Here is a 23012-nt window from a genome sequence, read left to right on the forward strand (position 1 = left end):
GAAGGTATTTAGCTCATCTCTCTAAGATCACATCCTTGTCACTAATTAATGAATAGTTGAGATGCAACATAGGTCATTGGTCTACAAATAACTTTCAGAGCATCATAAAAGCACTTTGGATTATTACTATCAGCATAAAATTGAATTTCATCTGCCTTCTTATTCAGTCAAGAGTCCTGGACCTCTCTGAGATTCATTTGTACTTTACTTTTGATGGAATTAATTGCTGCCTTCTTAGAAATGAATAAACTATCCTGCTGGTAAGTCCAGCCATTTCAAAAGTCTCTTCTAATTGCTCTTCTAGAACTTTATAAGGATTGAGTAGGATTTTCCAAATCAATGATACCCAGAGTTCATGGAAAGAGTGGGTGTCTCCAGAATCCTGTCTCTGGATCAGGCTACATGAGAGATAACGTGAGAAAGAAAGAGAAGAACAAAGAATCACTAAAGTATCACAGTTCTAGAGTTGGAAGCAAACTCATAGTCATTCAATTCAAACTTTCATTTTATAAATGAGAAATTGAGACCAAGTTACTTATTCAAGGTCACATAGTAATAAGGGGCAAAGATGGGATTTAAGTTCTTCCGCCAGGTCAAGGTCATTTTACATTCTACCCTCCTATCTCAATTAGTTTCCCTTTCCTTGCTCATCAGTTCACTAGGGTATATGGCAGCTAATAATCTTCCTATTCAGGTTACTTTCTTGTCATAGTTCCATCTCTAATCCTGCCCCAGAAACTCTCCAGTAGAATTAGTCTCTGGCAGTCTCATTCATCAGCCAATTGAGGCTCATTAGGTGCCCCCTTCAGCAGCAACAGCAGCTACAGTAGTAACCACCATGGTAATACTTTCTGGAAGGAATACAGCAGGTCCAGTCCAATATGTGTGAAGAAAGTCTAATTCTCAAGAGTTGGGGAAGAAAGATGCAGCCAATTCTGAATGCCACAGCATTGTGAGTATGAAACTCTTCAGAAACAAATGAGTAAGTTTAGAGCAAAAATAATGCTGGAAAGAATAAAGGTAGTCTCATTTCCTGATGTCTCACAATTTCATCTATGGAAACCTGCAAGGACTTTGGGTGCCTAAAGAGATAAAAAGGCTATGCAAAAGCAAGTATCACTCTGTGATTCTGTTTTTACATATATAAAAAGGAAATTATAATCATAGAACTATGCCTCTTAAAGAAAATATCCAATTGAACTGTTATCTTCTATAGTTTGTTGGAGGGAAGGAGAGGAGAAGGTAGAGAATGTATTGTTTCCCTCCCAGTAATGATATTATTAAAGTGCTATTTCTAGCCTTGAATTTCCCTCGGAATATTATGCATTGGACATTTCTTCCATGATGTTTTATGACATGTGCTATTCCACTCAATGGCATAAATTTCAATAAAAGACTCCAAAGTAAAATTTGCAAAGGTTTTATACTGTGCTTTCTTCTTGCCCACTGTCCCATTCAAATGATGAAGTAAAGTATGTCATTAGGGGAAAAGAAGTGTCCTGGAGACTTGGGTTCTAGTTAGCAGGTAAATGCTTAACAACCAGTTCTTTTGGAAGGAAAAAAAGATGAATGCATGACATGCCTTTAAAGTTTAATCAGAATTATTGACATTTTCTCCATCATTCTCTTACATCTACGCAATTACTAAAACAATAAATTAAGACCTAATTTGTAGCATTTGACAATTTCTGGGGGCATCTAGGTGGCATAGTGGATAAAGCACTGGCCCTGGAGTCAGGAGTACCTGGGTTCAAATCCGGTCTCAGACACTTAATAATTACCTAGCTGTGTGGCCTTGGGCAAGCCACTTAACCCCGTTTGCCTTGCAAAAAAAAGGGGGGGGGTACTAGACAATTTCTGAGTAGTAAATATACCGAAAATTTAACAATTGACTCTTCCAAGCCCTTACCCCCTTTTGGCAGGAAAACTGGGGTTAAGTGATTTGACCAGAGTTACAGAGCTGGGAAGTATCCTGAGGCTGGATTTGAACTTAGGTCTTCCTGACTCTAAGGTAAGCACTCTTATCTACTGCTCATCTCATCACTTACTTGCTTTTTCTTATACCTTTCAACCTCATATCAGCGCATCACTAGTCTCAACTCTATTAGTGAAATTAAGAATAGCATACTTATAGTGCATATTTCATCTTCTAGTCCTAGCACAGTAATCAGACGTCCCCTTACAACCTGGAATCCTTCCCACCTAGTCACCTTGGAACTGTTTTTACCTTCCCCCTTGTACTAGGAATTTCTGACTTAGACTGATTTCGGCTCTGCCTTGGAAATCCCCCTGTTGCCTAGTGACTCTAATAAAAGTAATCCATTGTGGGTTTAGCTATGATTTCTGAGTGTGGCACAAGTGTGTTTTATTCTATAGCTGCTGCTATACCTGACCTCCTTCCTAGGAAGGGTAAACTATAAAACTACACACCAGACCAGCCTCTCCTTTCTTAGTCTCTCTTTTGCTTATGTCTCTAATCCTCCAATCTGAACATGGTGGCGTGACCTGAATGACTAAACTTAGTTTGTAGTTCCTACTCACTTCTCTTTAAGTACTCATTCACTTCTCCTGGCTAGTATTTAACCTACATCAATACATATAACTTCTTATAAGATTGTTTATCTTACTTTTATTGATTTTTTATGTGACCTTAAATTCCCAAAGTATATCCATCCCTTCTCTTACCACTGAGTCATTCCTTTCAGTTAAATACAAATATCTTCTTTTTTTCTTTTTTTTTTAAACTAGACCAGTGATTTTCATTGATATAAGGAACTGCCAGTGAAACAACTCCTTCTATCAGTTCAGATCAGCAACTCTTTAGAGTTGCTTGGGGGAAGTGAGAGAATGACTTGCTCAAGATCATTTAACTTGAAGTTGTCTGAGGCAGGATATGAACTGAACTTTTCCTCTCCCTAAGACTACATCCCTCTATTCATTACTTCATGCTCCCTTTCCATAAAACTTCTTAAAGAAGCCAGGAACCTTCAGCTTTAAGCCTTTCAAAGAGTTTTTCCTTTTCCCTTTTTCTTTGCAAATATTTTAAGTGGACAGAAGAAAATTTACAATATAATTTCCTTACAAGTATAAAGTTTTCTTTTTAAAGAGGCAGGTGGAGACAGCTAGATTGTGCAATGGATAAAGCACCATGACCTTGGGCAAGTCACTTAACCCTGATTGCCTGAAAAAGTAAAAAAAAATAATAAAAGGCAGATGGTCTTACATAAGGGGAATAGAGACATAAAACTTCTAGGCAAGAATTGCATGGGTATTTTCTCAAAATTCCCCTATATAGACATGAAGTACCCATGATGATAATGAGATCAGCCCATTTTTGAATTTTTTTTATTACTCATTTGAAAAAGGTTACCTATAGATAGATTTAATAAAAGACAAACAGGTTAATAGTACATGTTTAATTGTTCACTAGATCTGCAATCAATCATACATGAAAGGAAGCTCAGAAAACTGAGTTCACAGAGGCTTTTGAGGGAATATATTTATAGAGTCAGAAGTCAGGTCTTCAGGAGGTAGGATTTTCAGTATTTGCCCATCAAAGGAGTTCCCTAATGTTTTTCTAAGAATTAAATACTCTCAATAATCTCATAAATTCAGAAAAGGCCCTTCTTACTCAGGATATTTTTGCTCAGGACAGGAGTTCTGAATCCAGTCTCAGACATTTGACACTAGCTGTTTGACCCTGGGCAAGTCACGTAACCCTGATTGCCTCTCATCAAGGACATCTCCAGTCATCCTGATTCTTATCTAAGCCACTGGACTCTTGACTCTGGAGGAGAAGGTGAGGCTTAGAACAGCACTCCCTCACTCAAATCCAATTCATGTTCTTGTCATGGCATTACCTCCCTGATGCTATGGTTGAGAATGGAGGACAAACATTACCTTTACAAATGTTAATTTGTTAGGAGAAGGCTCTCTAAAGACCAAGTTTGAGGGGCAGCTAGGTGGTGTGGTGGATAGAGCAATGGCCCTGGAGTCGGAAGACCTGAGTTCAAATGTGACTTCAAACACTTAATAATCACCTAGCTGTGTGACCTTGGCCAAGTCACTTAACCCCATTGCCTTGCAAAAACAAATAAAGAAAAAAGACAAAGTTTGACTACTCTAATTTGATCTGATTAAAAGGAGGCTTTATGTGAGTCATGAATTTCCAACCACTTGTGTTCTAAGAGGTACAAAAAAAAGTTAAATAAATAAATAGTTAAATTTAAAAGGACAAAACTCATTGTCATTTCAATCATGTTTTATTTTTCATGTTTGGAGTTTTCTTAGCATAGATACAGGAAAGGTTTGCCTTTTACTTCTCCAGCTCATTTTACAGATGAAGAAACTGAGTTAAACAGGGTTAAGTGACTTGCCAAGGGGGATAGCTAACTGATGGTCCTTTTTTTAAAAAATTATCTTTTGCAAAATCATACCGGATCACCAAAATAGGAGCAATAACTGTAATTCCAGATAAACTTGGTGACTGAGGACTCCTTAGCAGAATCAATCAACTCAAATAGTTTAAAAGTCATATGTTCCCTTACAAGAGTATTCCTTACTTATCACTACATCTAAAACACAATATACTGAGGGATGGGAGTTGCATTGGCTCTTTGACCTTATGCATATTAAATCATTGTTCAGAGTGGAGAGAGATGAGGGAATATGTGAATTGATGGAAATTTCTATTCATACTTTTCCAACCTGTTCTACATTGATTAAAGCAAATTATACAAAATGAACATGGAATTAAATGGAAATGATTAGATGGGCATACATTATGTATGGAAAATTATAGTAAAATCTAATAGCTTGAAAAAATTTCATAATTGTCTAATGCATTGATAGAACTCCATAAAGCATAATTAATAAGATAGTAACCCCAGGGGTATTACTGCTCCTTTTTTCCAGGGAGACAAGGTGGTTTAAAGAGTACAGAACTGGAAATCTGGAGTCCTCAATTCTAATCCAAGTTTTGTCACTACTCAGTTATGTAACTTTGAATGCTGGATGACCTTGAACAAGTACTTAACTTCTTTGTTCCCTTATCTGTTAAGTGAGGGGGAGAAGTTGGACTATGTGATTCCTAAAATTTTTTTTAACTCCACAGACTATGATTACAATTTTGAGTGCCAGAATGTAGTTGCCATTGTTGTTGTTGTTCATCCTTCTTTCTCTAGGACAGATGACATCAGAGGGTCATGTCTTGACTCTTGTGTGTGTGTGTGTGTGTGTGTGTGTGTGTGTGTGTGTGTGTGTGAACTGGATTAAAGTGAGGCAGAGCTGAACAAAGTCCTCTCTTCCAGAAAGTTTCACACTCTCCTCCAGAGTCATTAGTACCAGTGGCAAGACAAGACTCAGGATGCAGTGGGTGACCTTGGCTTTTCTAAAATAAGATCTTTCCCATGTCTTAGTATGTCTGAGGCAGCATCAATCCAATGACTAAGGGCTGGTAAGAATTGAGACCAGAGATGTTTCAATTCAACATTAAAAAGATATCAATCTGAGAGAAGACCATTAGAATTTCTGAACTGAACAGAATACAATTACTATGTAAACTCAACTTAAATCATCAAAGGTTAAATAATTAGGCTTTGTCTGGGGGCACTCAGTGAAGGCTGAGTGATTTGGGTTTAAAAGCTAGTCAAGGAGCTTCATTTGATATTCATCAGACTTTTAAAAAACCTTTTTCAGAGTTATAGTTCAATAAAACATGTAATATTTCTATCTTTCTGCAACTGATTGTGAGGTTTTTATGCCTAATAAATGCTCAATTTTTGTGTATCACATACCACTGAAGAAAAGGCATATTCCTTTCTATCCCTATTCATTTTTCCCCAGAGGTTTACCTCTGTTCACCTCCTTAACTTTTTTTGTTCATTTTGGGGTTAGATTTATCTAATTTTGAAAAGGGGAGGTTGAGATCCCCCACTAGTATAGTTTTGCTTTTTTTCTTCTAAGAATTTAGATGCTATACAACTTAGTTGCTTATATATTTAGTACTGATACTACTTCATTGCCTATGGTACCTTTTGGCAAGATTAGTTTCCTTCTTTATTTCTTGAAATTAGATCTATTTTTGCTTTTGTTTTGATCTGGGGAACAGGATTGTTACCTATGTTTTTTTTTTTTATTTCAGCTGAAGCCTAATATATTCTACTCCATCCTTTTACTTTTACTCTGTATGTCTCTGCTTCAAAAGTGTTTCTTATAAACAACATATTGTAGGACTTTGCTATCCACTCATCTCTTATGGGGAAAGGTCATCATCCCATTCACATTCAAAGTTACAATTTTGATATTTCCCTCCATCCTATTTTTCCCCTGTTTATACTTTCCCCTCTCCTTTCACCTATCCTTCCTCACCAGCATTTTGCTTTTGATCACAGTCTCTCAATCTGCTCTCCCCACCTTTTATTCATCTTCCACCTTCTTCTGCCCTCCTTCTATAAGCCTCTCCTTTTCTTTCCCCTTTTCTCTCCTCCTTCCCAGTAGTGTGAAGATAAATTTCTAAACCCATTTGGGAATATAGGTTTTGAAAGTTACAAGTACTCAATTCTTTTGTAAGGATATAAATACTTTAATCTTATAGAATAACATGTTTCTGTTTTTGTCTTTTTCTTTCCTGTTTATCTTTTTATGTATCTCTAGAATTTTGTATTTGAAGATCAATTTTTTCTGTTCAGCTCTGGTCATTTTATGACGAAAGTTTGAAAATCCCCTTTTTCATTGAAAAGCTATCTTTTCCCCTGAAAAATTATACTCAGTTTTGACTGAGTGGTTGATTCTTCATAGACACAAACACAGGTTGAGTGATCTAGCTAGAGGTTATCTTTGTAACCATTTAGTGGCCTTCTAGTAACTAACAAAACTCCTGAGTTTCAGAGCAAGGGTTTTTTTGCATAATTGGAGGGAGTTTTCTAATTAGAATTTTCTTATACTAGTGAAATCATAGGTCTATTCCTTTTCTTACTCCTCATAAATAGCCCTCAAGTATTCCAATAAAATAGCAAATAAAAATAGATATTTTAATTCTAAAGGGAAACAAGGAACTAAGAGAGGTATGAGAATGGTGAGTAAGGAACTAATACATAAAAAATGAAGATGGAAATAATGTTTCATTTTAATTGAACATCTAAGATATCTTCTCTAGACAGGAGTTGTGAAAGGATAAACTTTTTCAGAACTTGTTACAAAGGGGTTTAATTACTATCCAAAGTTCAGGAAAATAAATATTATCAACATCTACTCATTTTCAATGGAGAAAAACCTTTAATATGAAAGTGGAATGTCACATCTCATTTTAAGAAGGAAAATGTCTCCTTTTATAGTCAGTCAAAAGAATTCTGTTATGTACCAGATATGCTAAGCAATTGAGACACAAAAAATGGGAGGCAAAAACAACAAAAACAAGGGACTACAAAACAAAATGCCCCTTCCAATCAAAGAACTCTGGGCGTAATGGGAAAGGCAACACAAAAACAACAATGCACAAACAAGGAATAGGCAAGGCAGAGAAAATCAACAAAAGAAAGGAACCACTATTAGGGAAATGTAAATCAAAGATGTAAGTAGTTAGCATGTCAGACCACCATTTACAGAATAAAGAGCTATCAATCAATAAATCCACTCTGTATCAAGATATTTAAGTTTATTGCTACTAAAAGTTTTTAAGTTGTGTTTTTACAATCATAGACAAAATTAAACACAACATTTTGTCACTATAGTGACCAAGCTTGAACTCAAAGAAAAAGATGAGAAAATTTACCCCTTCACTGAAAAAGTAGGAGACTAGAGATGTAGAGAATTGTGTGCATGCATGTGTGTTTGTGTATGTATACATATACATATAGATAGATAGATATATACTTACTGTCAAATATGATTGATTCTTTGATTTTTTTTGCTTTCATTCCCATTCTTTCAAAATATTTGTTATGAGATGATTTACTATTTAGAAATTAATTAATAAAGCAACAAAATATACTAATAATAATTTTAAATATTTTAGATACTTAGAACACACACACACACACATATATATATATATATATATAAATAAATCATGACTATAGCTATAAATGAAATTATTTCTTTTCAACTCTGTTACAAGTAACTGGAGAGAGGTGAAGTATCATTATTTCAGTTTTGAAAACAGTAAAACTGAATGGCAATGCACTGAACTAAGCACTAGAGCATTTTGGTGATCCTCAAATACAAGTAGCTAAGAAACAGTAGACTAGAACAAAATTATATGCAGGACCCACCATAATAATATTACTGTTGTTGTTCCTTCTCGTGTGTGACTCTTCATATACTTTTTATGAATTTTCTTGGCAAAGAGACTAGAGCAATTTGTTATTTCCTTCTTCAGTTCATTTTACAGCTGAGGAAACTAGGGAACTAAGTACTAAGTAACTTGTGCAGAATCATACAGCTAGCAAATACCTGAGATCTCATTTGAACTCATGAAGGAATCCCAGTGCTCTATCCACTATATCACCTAGCTGTGCCTAATAGATGACTAACCTCAGTTTTTCAGATTGGACAAGTAAAAAAAAAAAGCATTTGTTAACATGTTACTTAGTTGCTGCAGTGGATAAAGCACCAGAGTTGGAGTGAGGAAGACCTGAGTTCAAAAAAATCTACCTCAGACATTAATTTCTTACCTGGGAAGCTCTGAGAAAATCATTAAATCCTTTCTTCCCCAGTTTCCTTATTTGTATAATGGAGATAATAACACTTACAGGACAAGGTCATTATATAGCTCAAATGAGATAGCATATGTAAAATACTCAGAAAACCTCAAAGTATTATGAAAATGTCATTTATTAATATTTTCTCAGGCTTTGAACCTAAATGTAAAAGGAATTCAAATTACTTAACAATTTCTTTTGGCCACTTAATGTTAGAAAGGCAATTCACTGAAAATATTCTTATTCCATTTCTGTTCTGTGAAAACTGAAATAGGCATGAGGAGCAATAAAAAAAAGTAGCTTGAAATGGAATGTCCAGAGAACCATAATTACAGTTTTGTACCAGACACAGCTGAACTGAAAAATAAACATTCATTTAAAATAAGTCAAAGTCCTTTTTTTTGTCTGAAAAGTATTATTCAGTCATTCACTAGTGACCACACTCTCTTTTCTTTTTTCTCATGAGACTTGATGGCAAAGATCTTATAATTTTCATAGAAATAGACACATCCTGGACTTTTCTGCTGGAACACTCATCTGATTTTTTACATATACTTCCTATTAAATTCTCTCTTTATGAAAATATTTTTATATTTGAAATATTTAATGACAGGATATAATAAGAGGGGTTCTTTTAAAAGTATTATTAATACAAACAATTTTGAGATAGAGTTTGTCAGGAAGATGCTATTTGCATTTATTTTATTACCTCTAACCACAAAAAAACCAGAATCTCTATCCTGGAATTGTATACAAAAGACAGGGAAATAGAGATTCAACTTGTGATTTTATTGCAATAAAAATCTTTTTATGGTGAGCCACTGGTTTAACATTGTTTACCTCAGCTCCTTATCTGTAAAATGAGCTGAAGAGGGAAATGGCCAACCCTTCCAGTATCTCTGCCAAGAAAACTCCAAATGAGGCAATAGAGAGTCAGATGTAATTGAAAAACAATTTTAAAATAACAACTAATCTTAAGTACATACCAGGCCAACAAACATTTTTGCTAAGCAACTATTGGATGTATAGTTTTGTTCTGAGGACCGGTAATACAAAAATAAAAACACAGAAGTCTCCGCTTTGAAGAAACAAAGCCCTTTAGGTAAGACACATCAAAAAAATAATAATGGTACAAGGTAGAATGTGAAAGGTAGAAAACAGAAATTCAGTCAGTCTGCTCTAGGAACATGTGAGGAAGGAGATAATCCAACTGGTAGTCTCAGGAAAGTTTCAGAGAAGAGACAGTACTTGAGCTGAGCCTTGAAGGAAAGAATTCCAAGACCTAGAATGGGGAAAGAATGGATTCTAGACCTCATAGGAGTGTGCAGAAGTGAGAAAAGATAGGAAAAAAAAGCTAGTAGGCCAATTAGGCCACAAAGTTGGGTGCTATGTCAAGTCTGTTAGCTGCATAAAAGATAAATTGACAGTAGCAGAGACTGGAGATATGAGGCAGTTATCAGTCAAAGGCAATAGGACTGGACTTAATATTTTATTGAGATTTTATTTTATAAGGTGAGAAAACTCCATCTTTCACCTTCTATACAATTTATAGAGTTAGTTGTCTAGAAAACTGAGAGGTTGAATAACCTGTCCAAATTCACATAACCAGTGTATGTCTGAAGTTCCTGACTTTGAGACCAGGTCAGCTTGCTTTCTACTCTGCTATGGTATCTCTCATAGTGAAGACAAATATAATGCAGTCCTGAGGACTAAGAGATGGCAAGATTTGAAGAGAAGAGGGTAGTAACTACAGAAGGTAACATATTGGGAGTAACCATACAGTTACTTCACATTCACTATTATTTTTAAAAAACAGGGGAGCCATGTGGTACAGTGGATAGAGCACAGACCCTGGAGTCAGGAGGACTTGAGTTCATAATCCAGTCTCAGACATTAAATAATTACCTTGGTAAATCAATTAATCCGATTGCCTTGAGAAAAAAGAAAAACAAAATTAGTAGTACTCATACAAACACTCTCTTCTTCAAAGTAGTTACTTGAGGAAACTATTATAAAAGACTACTGCATTCATTAAAATAAACTGTTTCATCTGCCATAATAGAAAGTCACTCCTAATTCATACTTTCATTTAACCAATTAGCACAACATTATCCAATTTGATAATCTACCTTTAGCAACAGATTTTACTCTGAATGAAGTAAAAATGGCTTTTAAAAAACAAAACAAAAAACAAAAAAAACCAAATCTTACCTCCAGGATAAAATTAGGCCCTTTCCTCCCACTGAGACATTCAAAATAATGTAATACTGGTTTTGAAAGTGCTTTTAAAAGAGAACTCCTCAAAATGTTATCCATAACAAGGTCTTTGAAATCAATGAACAGAAGGTAGGCCTGAGACCTTGAAGAAGGTCTGAGGGAAGAGAAGTTGTTCTAGATGCTAAGTTGTTCAAGAGTATTATATTGCTTGGGAGACAGTTGTATTGGTTTTAGTGATACATGGTCCCAGGGTTTTTAAATCTCATTCTCAGTAAACTTTTGTTCTGAAATCTCTCTTTAAGGATATAGAGTCCTAGTTCTGAAAGCTTTATATAGTGCATGATTTTAGTATTAAAAATGGGTATTCTTGAGGGCAGGGAGGTGCAGTTGATCATAGCTAGCACGTTTTGGTAAAAGATCTGAATTGAAATCACAGCTTTCCTATTTACTGTGTGTGATTAAGGGACCCAGGTACCCATTCTGAGCCACAATCTCTATATTCTTATAAAAGAAATCAGTCATCTCTTTTGTTTAGAAGTTCCCCCCTGGCATTTTTGGTTTGTGTGCCAACAGCTGTTTGCTTCCATAAAAGCCACTGCATGAGGCCTTAGGGGCAGCTAGAGTTATAGCACCATGAATAGAACACCAGGCCTGGAATCAAGAAGACCTCAGTTCAAATCCAGCTGTGTGACCAGGCAAGGCACAAATTTGCCTCAGTTTTCTCATCTGAAAAATGGTTTAGAGAAGGAAAAGACAAACCACTCCATTATTTTTGCCAAGAAAACCTTATATGGGATTACAAAGAATGGAACAGGATTGAAAAAAATGACATCAACTGAACAAGTTTTGTTAAAGCTAGTGATCTCAGTCTCCTTTGTGCTTTGCCCTTCATTTATCAGAGGATAGCTTTGGCCTGTTGGGGCTAGCTTAGCCAGTGTTTGCCCAGAGTTCCCTGGGAAATTTCTGGAGATTCCAGAAACTTGGTCACTAAGAAATGGCTGCTGCCAGCCATGTGGTGGCTCAATGGCTAAAAGGACTTGGAGCTTTAATACCACGAACAATTCCTTTATTGGATGTTGAACTGGAGGAGCTGATGATTCAATGGTGCTTTTAAAGGAGAGTCAAGTTCTGAAGGGTTCTCCTGAAGCTCTACAGTCAGCATCACATAACTCACGAGATTTCTTCTAGTAAAGAGTAAAAGTTACAGTGTGGTCTTTATTTTAAAATTACTATTATTATTCTTTTTTTAGTTTTTGTGAGGCAGTGGGCTTAAGTGGCTTGCCCAAGGCCACACATCCAGGTAATCGTTAAGTGTCTGAGGCCGGATTTGAACTCAGGTACTCCTGACTCCACTCCTGACTCCAGGGCCAGTGCTCTATCCACTGCGCCACCTAGCTGCTGTCCCCAAGTGTGGTCTTTTCACTCAAGAACCACAGCTACCTTTCTCTTGTGGCAGTTTGAGTAAGGATATTCCACTAGAGGAACTTGCCACTAGTCTTCTGGCTACCTCTGTGCACAGCGCTAATGAATAAATTCTTGTTTGACTGACTTTATGTTTCTTTTCACTCAGGGTGACTGAACAGCAAGATGGACTTATCTGGTTTGGGGGTCCGGGGTCCATTAAAAGAAGCTTGACTGGAAGTTGGAAATTTCTGTATTGAAGAAAACGACCCAAGGGCGGCTAGGTGGCACAGTAGCTAGAGCACAGGCCCTGGAGTCAGGAGGACCTGAGTTCAAATATGACCTCAGACACTTAACGATTACCTAGCTGTGTGGCCTTGGGCAAGCCACTTAACCCCACTGCCTTGAAAAATCTAAAAAAAAAAAGTGACTTAACCCCATTGCCTCGCAAAAACGTAAAAAAAGAAAAGAAAAGAAAACCACCCTGACTTGGTTTGTAGCTGCAGAATTGAGGAGAAATGGAAACATGCTTAATCAGCTGTCCTGCAGACTATTTTACATTCAGATGAGGTTTCCCTATGGACTTTCTAGGAGATCCTAACAATAATTAAAAGCTGTTGCTGAATTCCCTTTTTAAGCTGATTTTGCCTCGGTTTGCTAGTTCCTCCGTGTTTAGAGTTTCTTTTGCCCGGAGGAATAGCATAAGTAGTTATTTTATACTCTTCCAGTTGAGTTCCAAACTGAAGATTTAATTAATTTCTCCCTGGGCTGTTCTAGAGGGCAATTAAGGACCCAGCTCCTCTCTCTTTAGAGACCAAGTTCCCGAGTCCTGCCTTAAATCTCTAGTCCAGGATTGGGAAGGGCTGAAGTCAGGCCTCCAAAGCTGGATGAGAAGCAGAGTTTTCCCTAATTCCTCTCCGGGCAGAGGGTAGACGGGCAGCTTCTCCGCATCTTGCACCCCCAAAGGGCTCGGAGGAAGCCTGTGGAGAAAATGCCAACGCCCCGCGACTTCCAGGGGTCTGGTGCCAGCCGGCCCGGGTGTCGGCACGCACAACGGGTAGGAAGTGGGAACTTGCTACTGTAGCAACGGCTGGCTCTGCTTTGCTGACTGTCTCCGGGTTTCTGTCCAGCCCAGGAAACGGGAACTTGCTACAGTAGCAACCGCTGGCTCTGCTTCGCTGACTGTCTCCGGGTTTCTGTCCAGCCCAGGAAACGGGAACTTGCTACAGTAGCAACGGCTGGCTCTGCTTCGCTGACTGTCTCCGGGTTTCTGTCCAGCCCAGGACACGGGAACTTGCTACAGTAGCAACCGCTGGCTCTGCTTCGCTGACTGTCTCCGGGTTTCTGTCCAGCCCAGGACAGGGAGCAGCGTGCGGGCCGCCCGCGGGGAGGGTGACGGGGTCCTGGTCTCCAAAGACCCCAGAGGAAGAAGCAAGGAGGGGGAGGAGACAGACCCGGGCGAGGAAGGCGTGGCCAGGCCCTCCCCGCCCCGTCGGGGGAGGGTTATAAAGCAGGAGGTTCCGGGTCCTGTGACCCCAGTCAGGTGGTGCCTACGGGCTCCGAGTGGGAGTGCAAAGTTGAGCCTGGCAAGAAAGTTTGCGAGCTCGTTTGGCGCGCGGTGCGTTCGGGTCTGCGGCGGAGCCCGGCGGGTAGCCTGGGCAAGGGGCTCCGGGCGGCGGCCGGCATGGCTGGCGGGGCGGCCGGGGAGCCCGGCCCGGGGGCGGCGGCCGGCACCGCGGTGCCCGAGACCCAGGAGCATCTCTTCAAGGTGCTGGTCATCGGCGAGCTTGGGGTGGGCAAGACGAGCATCATCAAGAGATACGTGCACCAGCTCTTCTCCCAGCACTACCGGGCCACCATCGGGGTGGACTTCGCCCTCAAAGTCCTCAACTGGGACAGCAGGACCCTGGTCCGGCTGCAGCTCTGGGATATTGCAGGTGAGGATGGCGGGGCGTGCGCCCTTCCGGCACCCCCCATCTACCCACCCCCTTGGTTTCCTTTAAGTACCACCTGCAACCCTCCTCCTGGAGAGCCCTCCCCTCCCCTCTCAATTCCGGCGCATCCCCCTCTCTAATTATTGCTTATTAATTCTGTCATAACTTCCTTTGTATATATTTATTTACTTGGTGTCCCTCCTTTAGATTGTAAACTCCATGAGGCTAGCACCCTCTTTTGCCTTTTTCTGTCCTCAGTGTAGTTATTTCTTGTTTATTCTGTTATAACTTTCTTTGCATGTTGCCCCACCTTTAGAATGTAAGCTTCATGAGGCTAGCACCGTCTTTCGCCTTTTTTCTGGCCTCAAATGTAATTATTTCTTATTTATTCTGTTATAACTTTCTTTGCATATATTGATTTGCCTGTTACGCCGCCTCCATTGGATTGTAAACTTCATGAGGCAAGTACCATTTATTGTCTCTTTCTGTCCTCCGCTTCCTAATATTATTGTTTGATTGGTCGTTCTTATTGCTTCCCCTTTGGACTTGGAGGCAGCTTCGGGACATTGGGTGTTGATTAATGAAGAGATTGCCCTCAGTGCTTCCCCATTAGGGGAAGACAACTTGGTTGGGGGTATCCACTGCAGATCTGGGCCTGTCAGGGAGTTGACTGTGCGCATTCAGTTTTCCAAGTTAAAGTTGTTAATGAATGCTTGCCAGTATAGGGAAGACATTCTGAGCGGGGGCAAATATTGATTGTATGATCCAGAACACTTAAAATCACTAGTTTTCCAAGGCAAAAGCTACAGAAACACTGTCCAGCTAGAATCTCCTCCCTGAGGGCAGTCATTGTGCTAAGGAACTCATAATAAGGAACTCAATTCTCTTTCCTTCCAGCTCTCCCCCCTTTTCCCAATAAATAAATAAAAATAAATGCTGAGTTTCTATATTCTTAGGAGTTCTTACTCTGTTTGGAAGGCTAATTAAAGGAAAAAAAAAACTTTACAGGACAAGGATAATAGCAAGGCCAATAAGGAAATACCTCTTTTAGTATCATACTGAAACTTCTCTTTTTCAAACCAGAATCCTCAAATCACTTCTCTGATTGTGTGCATTTTCTTGGCAGGTATGGGGGGGGTCTGAGAGGGAAATGGTTAGAGTACTCTAAGATGGCCGCTGGCTGGACATTGACCTGTGCAGGTCAATGGTAAGTGAGTTACAGGTCAATTTGCAGCACCTACTTGGGTAGTCATCTGGCTCTTTTAAATAGCAATTCTTCACCGACTTAGAAAGATGACAATTGAATATTTAATCATAGAATTTTCAAATATGCTAGACTGGAACCATAGGTGTAAAGAAGAGAATGCCCTTTTGTGAGGTCTGTGACTGTCTTCAGTTTTCTTTGTACTTGCATCCTCTTTCCCAGTGCCTTGCAGGATAGTGGGTCCTTAAATATTAAGTGTCTAATTTGTGCTAGTCTCTGTGGATATAAAAGGAGGCAAAAGACATCCCTGTCTTCAAGGAACTTACTTGTCTGCCATTTGTTCAGAGATTCTTGGAAGAAAAGATGGGTTGGAAATTGTTTTTAAGGAGCAGGAGGGAAGAACAAATACCTTTAAATCTAATCTAGCTATATAGGTCACACAGTTTGAACTTACACAAGTGCTCTGAAGTTTATAGTGAGCTTTTGGTAATTGAAGTGGTCCAAGGAGTCTTTTTAGAAGTTATCTTCTTTTTTCTTTCTTGGTAAATATTTTATCAGTACTCTAACACTTAATAACAAAAAAGAATAAAACAGGAGATTGATTGAACTGTGAATGGGTCCTTATCAATCAACTAACCTTACTTATAGAAATAAGAAAATTGAGGCCCTTTGAAGTAATTTCTTCAAAGTTTCAGAGCTAACTACTATTAAACCAGGCTCCTGCCCTCTATGATTTAAAAATCCAAACTACAGATACTTTTGTATGAAGAAATATTTCCCTCTTTTAAAAAAAATTACTTAAAAAAAACTTCCCCCAAATACAGACAAATGTGTCTCTCTTTTTCTTCACTATTATAGAAGCATTCTTATAAACTTTGCTTAGAGTCAGGCAGTGGTCAATGTGAAATGAAGTTTCCAGACCTTGGCTCATCTTCCTGTCAGTGGCTTTTCTGAAGCTTATCCGTTGAAAAGGCTTCTTTGTAAGTTAGATATTTCTCTTTTGAAACACTTCCTGCAATTGCACCGAAAACATTGATGCACAGAACTCAGTAACTGCCTTGCTTCCTAACAAAATTCACCCTTTTAAATGGTGCTTCAGCATGTGATCCTCATTCTTTTTGAGGTTTCTTTTCAGTTGTGGTCTGATGTCTAAATGAAATTTAAACATGGTGATTGACTCTTTTTAGAAGTAAAATGTCCATTATTGAGTCTATCTTTAGCATATAAACTAGTTTTTTGGTTATTGTTGTTGTTATTAGTGGTATAGTCCCAGAGTGCTGAACTTACGTGCCGGAACACCTAAGTTTTAGCCTGGCCAAGGCACTTAAGAGGGTCTCTGCCTTGGTTTCCCTAAGTGCAAAATGGTGATAATTTGACCTATTTCCCGGGACAAATGAAATACAATGAAAAGTACAAATGCTAGCTTCTGTTGTTTCAAACATATTGTTCATATTTGAAAAGAGATCCATAATAGATCTTCAGCAGTCCCTACTTGACTTCAAGATATCTTTCTTCAATATTATTAACTAAGCTAAATTCTAATGAGACTTGAAATAGTATGTTCAGTACTTTTTTTTTTTTTTTAGATTTTTCAAGGCAATGGGGTTAAGTGGCTTGCCCAAGGCCACACGGCTAAGTATTCATTAAGTGTCTGAGGTCAGATTTGAACCCAGGTACTCCTGACTCCAAGGCCCGTGCTCTATTCACTGTGCTACCTAGCCACCCCAATCTTCAGTACTTTTTTTTTAAAAATAAATTAATTTTAATTTTGTTGGGAAGGAAAAGTTTTCAGTTGTACTGAAGTATAAGTGGAAAAATGGAAAAAGAAGATGATACAGTTATACCATATGGGACATTCCTACTTTGTTCTTAAATTAATGAAAAAGCAATTATTAAAAGCCTTCTGTGGACCACACCCAGTGATAGTGATACAATTGAGAAAGTGAGACATCCCCTGCCCTTTTCTGTGTACACACACACACACACACACACACACGTCTGCTTTAAAGTGAGACAGTTACTTGCAAGGTGATGGAGAGACTAGTTACTGGGACTTAACACATAACAATTAAATTACTAAACTCAGATCACTCAACAGAGTAGTAATGATGGCTCACATTTTCAGTTCTTCAGACTCTCAAAGCTCTTTTTTACACAAGGTCTACCGAGGAGGTTGTGCAAGTACTTTTTCCATTGTGCAGATGGGCATTGACTTCGCTATGCTCATGCTTTTTAAGTACCAGAAGAAGGGTTTGTACCCAGTCCCCAATAACCAAGTCCAGAGCTCTTTGCACTATATACTTTTTATACTTAGAGAGATTTAGGGACTCATATGTTTTAATTTATGGATCCTGGGATGTATGAAACTGAGGTCTGATTAATTCCCTTAAAAATAGAAAGTGTGGATTGCAAAAGGATAGGTAGGTGGAGTCTGCCACTAATACAGTGACTAATCTTATAGCATGGAGCTGTGGTACTCACTAGTTTTAGAGCTTCCTATAATTTGTATGTTTGGGGCCCAGAGGGAGGGAGGATTCTTTAATCAAGTGGCAAGAAACAGTTTTGCCTTTGTAAGCTTTAATGCTGAGTGGCAGGGCTTCATTATTTAATATTTTCCTGTAAATTATCAGAGCTGATTAATCTGAAATAATTAAGGTAAATAAAGTTATGAGTCATTCTGTTATGAGTCTTGTGGATGGTTTCTTACTGCATATGCACTGCAGAGCCTAGATTTATAATGTAAATTTAAACCCAATTCAATGTTAGGCTGTTGTACCTTAAATTGTATTTGAGGTATTCATTCCCCAAATTTCCATTAAGAGTAAGCATTTATGACTGGTGTCATAAGTCAGTACCTTTCAGTTTATCACTTGAACACATTACCTCACATTTGCATTCTATGTATTGCAAACAGTGAGGAAATTTCTCCAAAAACTGATTGTATACCACAAACTTGGCCCTCAGTAAAGAGAAACTATTTAGGGAATGAGAATGATCAATATTAAAGGTCATTAAAATTATCAGACAAAGGAAGAATATTTCTTACTGTTCCATGAGTCAACTGTTTAATCATCTGCTTGTATTGGGTGCTGACTATACAAATACACCAAATGAGACTGTATTGGAAGAGAACATATATGTATCTAAGTATATACAGAATAAACAGAAAATTTTGAACAGGGAAGAGAGAGTGGGCAAGGTGCAGATCAGGAAAAACTTCATGAGAAGGCAATATCTGGACTGAGTCTTGAAGGAAGTGAGGGGTTCCTGATACAAGGGTGAGGAGGGAAGTATATTCTAGACAAGGGAAATGGATATGAGAGATGGACTGTTTTCTGTGAGAAAAAAAAAAAGAGGCCACTTCCCTGAATGATTAAAGTAATCTATAATGAGACTGGAAAGAGAAGTAGGGACAGATTCCACAGCAAAATAGAGAAGTTTGTAGTTGATTCTGGCATTAATAGTAGGTAGTTGAATAGTTGAATAATTTAAGAGTGATATGGTCTTGGTCTGCTCTGTGCAGAAAGAAAAATAACTTTGAGAGCAGAATGGAGAATGGCTTGAAGGGAAGGGAGGACAAGTTTGTGATAGATCATCACCTTTTGGAGAAATTTCCTCACTTTTTGCATTAGATAAGATGCAAAAGTGAAGTAATGCATCCAAGTGATATGTGTCCAGGTGTCATTGGGCATATCTTTGAAAGGTACTGTGATACTGGCCTTAAATTATTATTAAAACTCAGGGGCATCGATGGGAGGATATTAATAGATTGCCATAGAAGAAGTTCATCAGTAACAAGTCTTCTTGTGGGATGTGACAGTTTAGGGGCAAGGTAGAAGAAATTGGTAGAAATCTGAAATCACCAAATTCACTTTTCTAGCCAATCAGTAACACAATTTTCTACCCATCTTGATGTTGGTCTTGAAGAATATAAAATATTACCTCAAGTTTTGAATTGTTGTCTCAAGGATTGGAATGGGACATTATATGATTTTTTTAAAGCTACTTTTGAATCTTTGAAGCCTTTATGACATAAAGCAAATGGAAGGTTATGATGTCCAGCCTATCGGTTTTCATCACTTTACAGTATAATTGAACTAACTGGACTCTGGCCATCATTCCAATATATTGAGCCAACTCCTATTGTCCAAATACTTGAATTTTTTTACACAGGTCATTATAACAAGATTTTTGTCCTTGAATCATAAAATCAGGTCTGTGTCTTTGTAAAGAAGAAGGGATTTGGAGTTAGATGATCTGCTTTAAAGCCTTTTATTAGATACATATGTTTGGGCAAGTCAGTTATTGCTGTTAGAGACCATCTTAAGATTTTACCTTAGGGACTAATCCATAGATAGATTGGGGCTACCGAAGTTAAATTTCCAAATCTTATATTTCCTGATTTAAAAAAAAATACACTACTTTCTAAGCCTCTAAATAAGGGTTAGAAATCTGAATATTGCCTCTGTATAAAAATGTCGGTTTGCCATGGTCAAGGTCTGCTCTTCTCCGTTTGAATGTTGACTTTGCTGGAGCTTTATAATAGCATTAATAAATTCTTTTACTTGTCAACAAATCACAAGATAAGAAACATCTTGGAAGAGGAGAGAAATCCTATATTTGTTTGTAAGCATTCCTTCTCTATCTTAAGTGGGAAATTGAAGCAAATATTACAACTTATAAGAGGTTCATGATTTTAGTATAACTGTCATCTTTATGAAATCTCATTGGTTACCTCAGTTTTATGGTTCTTTGTCCTTTTTGTATAAATATATCTCACAAACTTTGCTCTGCATAGCCATTTCTATTTCTGTCACCTATAAATGACTATCATCTATAGGTTTTTCTATAGTTCTTTAGAGAATAAGCTTCTTGTATAGCCTAAATTTCTATTGTTTTATTTTAACCTACAGTAATTTAGTTTTGATAGCAAAGCCTTGTTCCTAAAAAGAATAAATATTTTACCTTCATAGCTCACATTTATATATTATACTACGAAGAGACCTCATGAGCAAGCTAGTTACTCATACAGACTTGAGAATACTTTATATCTTCAAACATTTTGAATTTAAATATTAACATTTCTTGGTGCCTAGCATCCTTTTAAAGAAAGAGTTCTTGAACTGGAGTCCATAAACTTTTTTAAAAAATATTTTGATGAATGAATTCAAAATGAACATTTTCCTTTGTAAGCCCTTTAAGCATTTTATGCTTTTAAAAACATTCCTAGAAAGATCTCCAGGTTTCATCAGACCACCAAAGGGTCTGTAACTCAGAAAAGGTTAACAACTCCTCTTCCAAAGCCAAAATATTCTGGAGCACTTAGAGGAAGTTGTGGTCTTTAGAGCTATGTTTGCAGAATTTATTTGATGTGGAGGAGCATTTGAAAGCTTTATATTGTGTGATTCCTAAGCCGCCTCCTGAAAGTGGCAAAGAATACGCCTTCACACCAAATCAATAAACTTAGGGAAAGTGGGAGAGAGTGGGTTGAAGCTGACAACTGAGTTGAAGCATTATAATGCTTCTAATATAGAAATTCTAGGTTGAATTATGAAAAGCCAAGGTACAGGGAAAGTCCTGAGGGAAGGGTTTTTTGTTTTGCTTTTAAACAGAATGTGATAGGAGAAGTTAAGAATTGATTGAATTGACCTTACATTCAATAATAAATTTTGCAGAAAGGAGTTCATATAATACTGCCCAGAAGGCTATGGAAGTTGTATCTTCTTTATGTGACTTTTCTGGAAAGAAGTAGATAATCATTAGTAAATTCATTGGATATTCATTTAAAAGAGGAAAAATCTCCTTTTCTGGTCCCTATAGCAATAGTCAAAGACTAATGAAACTGTGAAATTTCTAAAATGGTGAAACTTCTGTTTGTATTACCAAATACTAGTTACATATGTTGGATGACATCAGGGAACTTGAATTCAAATGATGCCTCTGTCACTTAATTGTGTGAGCTTGAGCAAGTCATTTAACTTCTGGCCTCAGTTTCCTTATCTGAAAAATAGGGATAATTTTTCACCATCTACTGACAGGGTAACTTGAAGTTAAATTGAGAAGAAAGGTCAAGTGTCTATAAAAACTTCTAGTCGACAGTAATATGTGAATCTGATCTACCTGGTAGATAATGTTCTGCAAGGATTCAGATTCTGCCTGTCAGGATGGTGGGTATGTGTGTGGATCTTAGAAGATCCCTACTAAGGAAGGGATCTTCCTTAGTAAATGCTTTCTGTTGGTCTTTGTTTGGGTTTTGATGGCTTAGAGTAAGTAAATAGCAATTCTTTCAGTGTTCACCAAAAACTCCCAGATTGATTTTTTCTTTTTTCTTTTCCTTGGTTAAAAAAACAAACTATCTTTTGCTTCATTTCATAACCAGCTTTAATCTCTGGGTATTGCCTCAGACAAACTAAGACCTGGATGAGACCTTAATTTAAAACAATCAAGATTTCCCACTGCATCCAGAGTCATCTCCCATCATCCTGATCTATATCTGGCCACTGAACCTGGATGGTTCTAGAGGAGAGGGAGGTTGGTGAATTTGTAAGCCCTTCCTCACTTAAATCCAGTTCATAACAAGTCATTGCATCACCTTCCCCATATCACCAGGACCTCTTAAAGAACAAAGGGCAAACAGCAACAAAGCAATATATAAATGTGTACGCATAAAATTGGGTAATTTGCTAGAATAGTATCTGATACCTTTATCATGTCCACCTCCCTTTGGGGAAGCCCAAAAAGATGTCTCAGAGAACTTTCCTGTTTATAGTTTAAAGTTTACAATTTAAAAGTTACTATTAACAAGGTATACTCATTCTACTTTAAATGAAAAATAGGTTTAAAAAATTGAAATTTTAAAATAAGTTTTGAATTTTATTCCAATTAAGGTTATTTCTGACAGAATCAATGACTATTTTTTTTGCATATGATGAAAAGAGAAAAGACCAATTTTACAGGATTAAATAATGCTAGAAAGGGAGAGATGTATGTATGTATATATGATGAGATTGAGATTCCAATTTGGGAAGGCCTTATACAGCTAAACAGGAGAGTTATTATTTTATTCTAGCAGTAGCTACTGTGGCCATTTGTTGAATGGGGTCTGACAAATTTGTCCTCCAGGGAAATAACTTTGGTAGTAAAGCAATGGTTTTAAATGGCATCTCTTGAACTTGCTTTCATTCAATCAACAAACTCTTAATGAATGACAGTTCTCCAGAAGACCTGTAGAGAAAACTCCATGGTAGAGCAGGACTTTAGTAAGACAATCACCTCCTACCCTAGAGACACTTAAGATAGAGCCAGTTCTACCAGTTATTGACAGGTGCTTTGAAAATCTAAGGAGAGAACAAAATTGTCTTGAAAAAATCCGGAGTATTTATGAATTTAGTCCTGACTTTCTTATTGTGTATAAAGTCTTCAACACCTAAAACTCAAAACCCATTGTGAAGTCCTTCCCTTTACTTGGTCTGCCCATTATTGTCAACCAGGCCTTTGTCTTACCCTTTTTTCCAGTTAGTTGACTTTTGTTCAGTTAGGGGTTTTGGTTTTTTTGGA

The 23012-nt window shown here is 37.6% G+C and overlaps 1 protein-coding gene across 1 annotated transcript in view; it reads left to right on the forward strand.

Moving 5' to 3' along the window:
- The first annotated feature begins 13862 nt into the window (after positions 1 to 13862).
- Positions 13863 to 23012, forward strand: part of RAB32 (RAB32, member RAS oncogene family) — a 43867-nt gene continuing 34717 nt past the window's right edge. Inside the window, exon 1 of the mRNA XM_074187786.1 lies at positions 13863 to 14254. Within this exon, the coding sequence (XP_074043887.1) occupies positions 14002 to 14254 (253 nt within the window). The 5' untranslated portion in view covers positions 13863 to 14001. The remainder of the gene's footprint in view (positions 14255 to 23012) is intronic.

The sequence above is a fragment of the Macrotis lagotis genome, chromosome 5 (genome assembly GCF_037893015.1).
Source record: "Macrotis lagotis isolate mMagLag1 chromosome 5, bilby.v1.9.chrom.fasta, whole genome shotgun sequence".
Taxonomy (NCBI): Eukaryota; Metazoa; Chordata; class Mammalia; order Peramelemorphia; family Peramelidae; genus Macrotis; species Macrotis lagotis.